We start from the raw sequence: 11,449 nt of genomic DNA on the forward strand, positions 1-11,449 counted from the left end.
GTCATACCATTTTGAGTGATATTTATATAAGTTGATATTATTTGGAATAAACGCATATTATCGTAATAATTAAATACTAATTACATGATCAATGCAATATTTTCTGAAAAAACTGTATCAACCTATCGTAGGTAACATACTAAAATTAAAATAGAAAACATTACTTATCATGATGTATATTTAGAGATATAGGTTGACAGTTTGACACTGATAGATTTTTAGTGCTTAGAATCGATTTTGAATACAATGATGTATCATATCATAATAGCGATCCACTCGAGACACTTAATGTACAGCAAAGCGGTACACTGCACTTGTCTACCTTTTTTTTTTTTTTTTTATTGAATTATGTGTATTGTGTCTGGTAACATTTTTATTTTTCAATTAAAAAGCTTGAAATTAATGTAACACAAGGAGGTTCCTCGTTAGTTGTTCTTATCGTAATGCAAAAATACGTAGATAGATATTCACAATTTTTGTTCGCACGTTTGTAAATTCGAAATTAATACAATATTCAACAATATTATATTAGGTATATTATCGTTATATTATAACGAAAACCGGAAAACGTGTATACTTTTACGTCGTTTTGTCATAAACCGGCGCATGGCGGTCCACACTGTACGCCGTAGTGCTACGGCCGTACGGTTATAAAAAAGAATAAGTTATGAATAATTATGATATTAGCTAATGAACGAAAATTAAATTGACACAAATTTTAAGTAAATCGTATATAATATAATGTATAAAATAATGCTATTTAATTAATAACTGTATCATAATATGACATATAACATAGAATTAAATACAAAATCAATACACATTGACATTTGCCATCAAATTTACAATGTTGATCAAACTCTATATATTGACCGTTTGTCGTACATTCATAATTAATATTATATAGTAGGCACGCAAGAAAATAACAGTTATTAAATACTTTGAAAATGTAAATGTCAAAAAACCATTACTGTTGATTTATAACTAATAGTTTTTCTTGTTTTGATTTCATAAAAGAATTGATAATTTCGGTTAATTTTCGATTCGATCATCGTTTATTTGCGTGTTATTAAAGTCTTCTTTCTATTTAGCCGCCTAATCATGCGACACTACATCGTCACGAAAATTGACAGCCAATGGACTGCATTAGTGCAACATATTAGAACCTACCTATTTCCAATTCATGTTCAGCGAAAACAATAATTTTTTTACCGTATTGATATGAAATTATTGCACAAACGTTCAATATGGGACACAGTCGCACCGGGACAAACGCTTACCCCGGGTCCTTGTAGCGTGACTAATAATTATTCTGATTTAGGACGATTGAGTTTAAAAATAATGACGTGATGTATATCATTTTTCGTTTGAAATTTAGAGTGACGTGGGCTTATACTTGCACCACGGTGTGCGCATAAAATTAAAAATTTTTATCTTTTCTACATCGCGACTTGCACCGTGTTAATTATTTATCAGCATAGGCAGTTCCCACACAAAATATTGTAAGAATTATTGAGATTAAACATTTTTTTTTTTTTTTTTTTTGAATATCGTAGTACAATAATACATGATAATATGTGATGTGGGTCAATCATGTTATGCGTGAAAAAAAAATAAGGAATCTAAACGCAAAAGTATTTCGAAAAAAAAGTATAGACGAAAAATGACGTATTTCCATAATTAAATGACTATAAACGCCAGAGGCAGTAGCGGACTGAAAAAAAATAGAAATCTACCCATGAATACTATTTTACCGACTTTCAAATTTATTTCGTCCTGGATTTTATACTAAATGATTTTTTTTTTTTTTAGGGCATAAACGCATGATTATTTTTATGTCGTGAACAGGACAAGCGAGAAGAGATAAGAGTAATGCGACTGTCCTCACTACGGATTTATTCTTACTGTGCTATCCTGTAGATTATTATTATTTTATCAATTAATATATTTCATAAGTCTTTAACATTTATAAATTTGTCGAAAATCTGGTTGGAATTTTAACCTAGTTCAAATATTCACCATTTTACCAATATTATTACAAATTTTTCTAACAAATAAGTTTGAATTTTTAAAATTGTGATTTTAAGTGCATCTAATTCGTACTACAATTTTCGGAATTTTAAGCGTATGTTTTGTACATTTTAAATTCATTTTCAAGGTTTTTTACTGCACTAAATTTACAGTCCTACTTATCCGAAAATAATAAATGAAAATCGTGAAAAGTGAATGGAATGTTTAACTACGAATTGTCATTATCTAGAACCAGCAGAGAAGTTATATTTTGTAATGTATTTATGTATTTAAAGTTTTAAAATCGTTCGTGATCATTTTTGCGCAGACGATATGTTCACGCGAAAGATTATTTTCAAAATTAAGCATTATAAAAACTAAAGTTATTTTAGTCTAATAAAGTAATTTTAAAACATAAGACAGGCTTTTAATTCATCGCGAAGACTTCTAGACGCCGACTCTCTCATGTTTTTGATTTTAATTTGTTCAACAAATCAAATACGATAGTTATAGGGTTCGGTTGAATACAAAATCTCACACGTCTGAGTAAGTCCACGATCTCGAATATAGACCTGATGAAAAATTCAAATCTGTTTTCAGAACTTTCACCTCTCTGAGCACCACAGATCTATCGATCGATCGATCGATACATTGAGCGATAGAACGCGCTAAATGCCTATGAATTGCGTGTCGGAGAGAAAAACGCGTAGGCTTGCAAGAGGGAGGGGGACGTGTTGGTCAGTCGCAGTAGTGACGGATCTGTGCTCGTCGTGCCGTTTGCGATTGTCGCGTCTACACAGGAACGAACCGATTCGGTTTTTACGGTCGGCGACCTGTCGTGGCGCAAAAGCCGACAAGTCGCGTGGTTGCTGCGGTAATCCCAAACAGGATCAAAGGCGAGTACCGTCGCCGCCGCGTTAAGGGAACGAATAAACGATCGGCACTGGGCAGCGACGACGGACATGACGGATGACAAATCGACAACGGGGGGGAAAAAAAATAAATAATAAAAAAAAAATAATCGTGACGGAGTCGTCGTCGACAACGAACAATAGCCGATAAGCGGCGACAGCCGACAAGTGGCGATCAGACATCAGCTGCTGCGGTCGGAACGCGCGCGCGGTCTCCGTCAGAACGTTATCTGCTCGTTTCGCAGTATGAGTAGAAGAGAGGAAAAAAAATAACGACGACGGAACAAAACAAAAACAATGCACCGCTGTCCGCCGCCGCCGCCTGTTACTCAAGGGCGCATTTGATAACAATGCGAAATCGTCTGCGTTCCTCTTGCACGGTTCCGTCGTCGGCGAATCACACGGTGCCAGTCGGAAAATCGTCGTTTGCCGCTGTCCAGATCAACGACGGTCGACACCGACGGCCGCCATCGCGAGGCGCAAACTGAAGTGCCTGTTAAAGCCGCCGCACCGGAGACGGACGCGCGCGCGTGTGTTACCGGTCGCCGCCGCCGCAGCGACAACGACAGCAGCAGCAGCAGCAGCAGCAGCAGCAACAACAGACTCGCGGCGGTCGCCAGCTATTCCGGCGCCACACCCGTCCGACGGTGCGATTCCCGTTCGCACGGCCCGACCTGACCCGTCCGCGGTGTCGTCCGTCCGGGATACGCGCGTCCATTGCCCACGACGTTCGATTTGCCAGCCGTGCAGGTACCGTTCGCACGGAATCGTTTGTGGACCGCATCCATCTGCTCGACGTCGTCCATCGGTCCACGAGCCGACAGGGGAACGCACTGCCAAAACACAAGGAATATGCCTTCGGTATGGGATCCAAAGGTGTGTAGTACTTGCTCGCTAATCACTATTACTTTCGCCTGCTAACGGCCGTTGCTTTGAAAATATCTTTTTTCTGGTCATAGCATTAAGCGTAGCCTTTAACGCTAGTCTTAACGACCACGTCGACAGCTATTACTTGTTTGTTTTAGGTATTGTAGTGGAGTACAACAAGCGTACTTACTTTACCGAGCCAGTGATATGATTTAATCGACACGATCACGTCACTTAAATAGGCACAATTTAACGTATTATTATAACAGTCGAAAACTGGGAAAGCCAAGTCTTTTTTTTAATCAATGAAAGTTAAGTCACTTTAACATAACAACTAACTACCTAAGTCAGAAGTTAATTTTTTTTACAGTTAAAAACTTGTTTCTTTAAATGTAAAGTACCTATTACATTCAATTAATAAATAATTATTTGTTATAAAATATCTATATCTATGGCCGTGGCATGAACAGTGCATTACAAGAAATAAAAAGAATTGATAAGAAATACTATTCTAAGAAATGTGTCTAGTTATTATCATAAAATACAAAATATTAACTATAAATTATCATCTAGTTAACATTCGTCAGTTTTACAAATCATTGAAATTTTTATTGTAAAAAAAAAAAACGAAAAAAACAAAACTAAAAAAATAATTAGCTACTTATTTTGTTTAACACATCAGATAAGATTACTTTAATCACTGAATTCAACTAGTTAAGTTAGAGTGTTTCTTTAAAAGTAACTTTCTAATTAGTTAGTTCCCAGTTTTGTATTATTATTACTGATTATCTAAAGTGGCTCTTAAATAATTATTTATTTAAAAGAAGTATGTACTGGAAATATTTATGATCTACTCATTATTATGATATTTTTTTTTGCATTATAGTGTAGTAAATAAAGAAATGTATGGTCAAATATATGTATGTTATATTTTTGCTGATTGTATATAATTTATTGTTAACATATATTTTACTATATTTGTTTAAAAACTTATACATAAGAATTTAGTTTTATATTTGGATACTTACTCTATAATTCAGCTGTTAACCTTTGTTGAGTTGACTTTGGTATGTATGACTACATTCAGATACAGGTACAAGGATACTGGCTGGTGACAAATTTCGTATAGATGTGAAATGACCAAACTGAGAGTTAAATTTTATTAAAGTATAAAATATAATAACAGATATGATGATAGTCATTTAATCATTGATTTTAACGAATGACTATCATTACAATAGGTCTTAAGCTAGTATTCTTTGTTACATGTTCTATTGTGTTGTTAGTAAATCTAATGATTTTAAGAGTTGTCTACTTGTCTATGATAATTTGTATACAAATTTAATATATTTTAAAGTCTAAGGCATTAAATTATCACAATTTTAATGTTGTTAAATTAATTCTATGTAATATTGAAATAATTTATTAAATACTTAAGTATTTAATTATATAAGTGCTCTAAAAATTAATCTCATTTTTAGCTCAAATTCTAGTATTTTTTATTTCTAAATTCTCTGTTGATTGATTTTTAATTGTATAATACCAGAGATTTAATTAAATATCTTTACAGAATTTGTTTAGTTGTTTACTCTTTAAATTTATAGCCACTTCTAAGTGTTAAAATGAGCTAAATTTATCAAAATGTAATTGTTTTCTTATTTTATTTCTGTTAAGTAAATTAAATAGAATAATTCAATTAATTTTGAATACAATTTAGTTATGAGTAGAGAACAGATCTTTAGGTGTTTACATATTTTTATTGGTTTTATGTAATTTTATGTGAATGATATGGACGATTTATCCATAACAGAATTCACAAAAAAAAATTTATTTTGCACACTAAAGAATATTTTGGACGTTAGAGAATATTCAGCCTTTTTTTTATCTTTTAGAATATATTCTATTATTGTTCATAAAAAATCATATATATTGTTAATTTCTCGATTTGTGATTTTTTCCAGCAACAATTTTTGTTAGGAAAAAAATAATAATTTAATATATGAATGATAAAAATTAAAAATCATTCAATTATCTACTTGTCTGAATTGGTAATGTTGGTGATTTTGTTCCTCTCAGTATGTGATTATATCGTAGACTATCATATTTAATAACTGATAACGTGATAAAATTATTTTTTAATAATAAATATTTGTTTTTATCTTTAAATATTTTACTTGTTACCAAAGAAATGGTACGTAAGTTATTTATTGTTTTTATTGAACTATTTTGGAAAAAAAAAAATCACATTACCTGTATATTTACTAGTTTAAGGAATATTTAGAGATATTTTAGGTTTTTTTAGAGCATATTAGCATCATATTTTAAGCTTTTAAGAACCTAAAAATCATCTGCTCTTTAGCTATGAGTAATGTATTATTTGCACAGTAAAATAAAGTACATTTATCTTAAAATATTAAACTAAATAAGTTATTATTTACTAGAATCTAATACTTGTTTATATAGTCAATAATCTTTATATTCTTTTATAGAAGTTTTTTCATTTTTTTTGAAAATGAATTATTTAAAAATTTTAAGTACAAAAAAAAAAATGTTCTCAATAACTGTTATAAAAAATAGATTATAACCAAAAATAATTATTGTAAAACTATGATAAAAAAATGTCAGTGTTATTTAATTTTTGATGACTTTAAATTTGTATGTTATGCATTTTATTCTTGAATAATTGTCTATGTGACTACTATGCTCACTTGGTAAACAATTATAAAATAGTAATACATATATGAGTTAATAAACTTACTTTTTTATATATATTATAAAGTTGAAAATGTAATTAGTTTATAATATATTAAGAATTATTTAATTCATTTATAACACCATGTAAGGTAATATTCTATATTTTGTTTACAGACCACTGTCAATGGCCAAAAAATGAATCCAATGTCCAGATATCACCAGGTCGCCAATTGCGTTCACATGTTTTTCAATTATGTCCAAATTGTAATCAACCAATTCAAGGTAAGACTGGGCAGCAAAATGTTTGTGTGTGTTTGTCTTCAACCCCAACTACAACCAGTGATTCTTCTTTTGCTAACCAATCAAAAAAAAGAAACAGAAAATCTTTGCAATTACCAGCCACGTGTAAACGTCAGCTGTTTGATTTATGTTATGAACAGCCCGAAAGTACGGTGAGTGTAAGCGATACCCAAAAGACAACAGTGTCTGAGAGTACAGAAAGTGGTGAAAGTTCAAGTACTTCTATACAACAGTCACAACAACATCAACAACAACAACAACAACAACAACAACAACAACAACAGCAACAACAGCAACAACTGGGAGTCAATCAGATGTTGAGAGGTCGACATATATGTCAAGTCTGTTTTAAGTCATTTACAAGTCCATGTAAATTGACACAGCATTCTTATTCACATACTGGTGAAAAACCATTTGTGTGCAAACATTGTTCAAAAGCATTTTCATCAAAATTTAAATTAGTTCGTCATGTATTAATACATTCTGACCAACGTCAATATCATTGTACAATTTGTGATCGAACTTTTCACAGAAAAGACCATTTAAAAAATCATGCCAAAGTACATAATCCCATTAAACGGACTTTACAATGTGATCGCCCTGGTTGTTCAAAAGAGTACAGTTCAGTGCTTAGTTACCGTAAACACATAGCTGTACATTCTGTAGAAGAAGGATTTCTTGACTGCAAGATTTGTAATAAAGTATTTGAATCCAAAGATGAGCTTATGTACCATTTGAAAATACATTCAGGATCAAGGGTAATAAAGACTCCAGCTGATAAAAAATATCGATGCAATTTTTGCGATCGTAGTTTTTACACTGGTAAAGATGTTCGGCGACATATGGTAGTGCATACTGGTCTGCGAGATTTCCTTTGTCAATTTTGTCCACAACGATTTGGTCGCAAAGATCATCTTACTCGGCACATAAAAAAGAGTCATAACATTAATGCAAGTAAGAAATCTAAACCCAAAAAACCAACTGAACTGTACAAAAGTAAATCAGTTGAAGCAATTTATCTTGAAACATGTGGTCAGCCATATAAAGTAGAAAGAAAAGTAGCAGAAACAGTAACTAGTGGAGATTTCATAAAACAAGAGAATTCTTCGACAATGTCGTCAGGAATAGAAATGTTTCATTCTTCTAGTATAACTAGTTTTAATTATAGTGAAAATAGTAGTGAGACAGTTATTCAAACTGTTGGATCATCCAGTGAAGTAAATTTACCAGTTATAAACTATGAACCTCAATCGTCATATCCAGTCGATGAACTGAAAGTATTTGATACAACCTTGACCAACCAGCTAGCTGACAATTATGAAGAATCAGCCAACCCTGAAATGCCTGGATTGTCTCAATTAATTACTATGATACCATCTTCAACCCTAACTAATATTGAGCCTAATCTTTCAGTACTAACAAGTCACGAATCAACTATTTTGCCTACTCAACATGTAGTTGAACATGAGCCGACACAACTTCAAGTTGGTGAATACCTTACGTCTTCATCAGAAATACTGTCCGCTCTTTTACGACAAAATTCTGAAACGGGTACTACACCATTGCCAGGGTTCAATCAGGTTTTTCATCAACAACAATAATAGTTCCACTAAAAAAACATTATATATATATATAATTATGTATATATATATATACATATTTTAATACTTATCTAGTCAGTCATCCATAGTAGTTCATATACATTTACCTTATCAGATTATATATTTATTTTAGGTATAAAAACCTTATATTAAAATAAATTATTTTTGACTTAATACAAAAAATTACTATTGCACTTTACTGACTTACTGCAGTAAAATAATATATTTATATATATATATTTTTTTACATTTATATATATTATATTCCTTTGTGTCAGATATTTTTGTAGATTAAATAATACCGCTTGTCATTTGTTATTTCAGTTACACCCAATACGTAGTGTAAATTCAAATATATATATATATATTATACAGTCTAGTCTTCAAACAATGCATACTATGTTAGCGTTATGTTTCAATAGTTTCAGCGTGTTATATTTTTTCAAAGAATCGTTAAAATTATTTTATAACTCGTACATATGTGAATATTTAAATGGTTTGTTAAATAATTGTATGTTTTCTTTTTTCTTTTATGTACAATGTTTATTATTAATTACAAATATAAGATTAAGATTGCCGTTGTCAATATTATACTAAACCATGTTCGTAAAAAGAATGACCCGGCCAATAAACCATTTTAGTTTTTTAAATATCGCTTTTATGGGCATGTTATTATTATTTATTTAAATTTTTTTGGGTTAATAATATTAAAAAGGAAATACTATGTTTTTGTTTTCAAATCATAAATTTGATTTTATATTTTGTATGTATGTTATAATGGGGACCAAAACCAGTACTCATAAGTTCCTAGTGCTACACATCTAATTGTTGTAAATAACATATAAATAGTAGTGGTATAATGTATGTTATTGCACAATGCTAAAATAAACTTATTACAACAATAACTGTAAGTGTTTGTAAACATACAGAATATATAAACGTGTATTTTTTTGTGTATTAATAGTGTACCTGCTTTATGTTAATTAAGAAAGAACCATAAGATTATATATTTTTAATTTAATTTGTATGTTCTGTTTGCTAATATTGATTTAGCTACATATTTTCTTGCCGTGTAAAGAAATCTAAATCTTATGATTGATGTAAGAGCTTCAAATATTTATTTTTTACTATTTTGTCTGATCATTTTATACCAAGTTTTTATAAATTTGATACCAAAATAACAATCTTATTTTATACTATGTATTATAAATCTGTTATTGGAATTTGTTTTTCAGATAATTCGACATTTAAAAACTAATTTGGTATTGCTATGAAAGAAATGACCTGTAATTTTGAGCTGTGTCAAATTTTTTAATTAATTAATTCCATGTGTTCATTAACGCTTATAAAAAAATATATATAAATCATTATTATTTATAATATTAATGTTTACCTAACCTTTATGTTGTTCAAGAGTACAACTGTTACCGTTGTTACCAAAACTATTTTTATATGTCTACAAATATAATGTTTATATGTGTTTAATAATAATAGTTGATTAAGAATATAATTCTCTAATATTTTTCTATGTTTTATTGTTATTACTTACAAGTTGTGGTAAATCATAGAATTTATACATTTTTAAGGCAGTTTTTTTTTTTTTTTTTAGATATGTTTTATACTGAAGATGTATCTTTTTGTTTTTAATCATGATTCATGAGTTGTGTCTATATAACAATAATTACTTATTAATGAAGGTTGCTGATTAAAACACATCTATTGTTAATTGTTTCAGTATTTCTGATCACAAAATATTTTGATTTTTCATTTAAACATTTGTATTAGTTTTAATTTTATAAATAGGTACTTACATTGTGATTTGATACATTGCAACATTTTTACTGAAATTGCCTACAATTATTATTTAATAATGTTTTATTTTTATATTGTTAAACTAAAAGTAACAGTTATTCATTTTTTAAATGCATAAAAGACATGTACCTTATTTTATATATTAACTTGTGTGTAAGGTTTATTTTATTAATAAAATTATATTTTGTTTTTTTGTACACTTAAGGAAAGCATTTCTGTGATATTATTGTTACAATAGTTAAGTACAAATATTATAATTTGTTATGTTTTATGGTTAACAGCTTTGGTTAGAGTTTGATGGTTCATTTATTATTATTATTATTATTATTATTTTATCAACTTGTATTTTGATTTTATTTGTATACACATATATATACTTATATTTTTTGTAAATATAAACAGAAATTGGTTATATATTTTTATTATTCACTGGGAATTCATACAATTCAATAAATACTTTCATGTTCTTTTCAGAAAATTTAGTTTAATAATTCCATTAATGTCATTGTCTTTTACTTAATTTTAAATGTTAATGTATATATATTTAAATATATTTTTATGTTAAATTAATAATCTTTTTTTAAGCAATTTTAAATTGCTTATTCATAGTTTTTAAGAACCTAGTTAGGTTATAATATTTTATTAAATTTAATTATTAATTTTCTTAATGTTAATAAAAAGTATTAAATACATCAGTGGCACAATTCCAATGAAAAAACTAAGTATGTGGCAGCTCCTTAATTTTTCACTTAAGAATAAATTTTAAAACTAATATTTGGGAGAAAAATAGTTTGGTAAGATTAATTCAACTTATCATACCTATCTATTACTAATAGTTAAATAAATAACTTACTATAAAAGCAATATAAATATGTCATATTAAAATATACTTAAGAATACACCTAGACTGACGACCATCTTTGCTCAAAATTATTTTTCATATGCAATGGTTTATTATTAAATTTTAATTTAACACATACATCATAGCTAGTACTTACTCAACGCCTACTATACAGGGTGTTTCTGAAATGGATGAGGAAACTAGTATATGCGTACTCACTGCGATGGCCCAAAGTAGATTTTTTTGAAATTTTTTTCCTATCTCCAAAATCTTGGTTTATTCAATTTATTTTAAGAACATTAATTTAAATGTTAATATAAACACTCGAGTTGTATTTTTTGCAAGATTCTCATATGAATCGATACGTCACACCGTTTTTGCGCTTGTCGCGCGTTTTTCACGCTCGAGCCGCC

The 11,449-nt window shown here is 29.5% G+C and overlaps 1 protein-coding gene across 1 annotated transcript; it reads left to right on the forward strand.

The window, feature by feature from the left end:
- The first annotated feature begins 2,789 nt into the window (after positions 1 to 2,789).
- Positions 2,790 to 8,493, forward strand: LOC112591466 (zinc finger protein PLAG1-like). Its single transcript, XM_025335304.1, has 2 exons — positions 2,790 to 3,797; positions 6,657 to 8,493. The coding sequence occupies exons 1-2, from the start codon at positions 3,785 to 3,787 to the stop codon at positions 8,381 to 8,383; spliced, it is 1,740 nt and encodes a 579-aa protein (XP_025191089.1). The 5' UTR covers positions 2,790 to 3,784; the 3' UTR covers positions 8,384 to 8,493.
- The last annotated feature ends 2,956 nt before the right edge of the window (positions 8,494 to 11,449 follow it).

The sequence above is a fragment of the Melanaphis sacchari genome, unplaced genomic scaffold, assembly GCF_002803265.2.
Source record: "Melanaphis sacchari strain LSU unplaced genomic scaffold, SCAv2.0 Contig134_pilon_pilon, whole genome shotgun sequence".
Classification (NCBI taxonomy): Eukaryota; Metazoa; Arthropoda; class Insecta; order Hemiptera; family Aphididae; genus Melanaphis; species Melanaphis sacchari.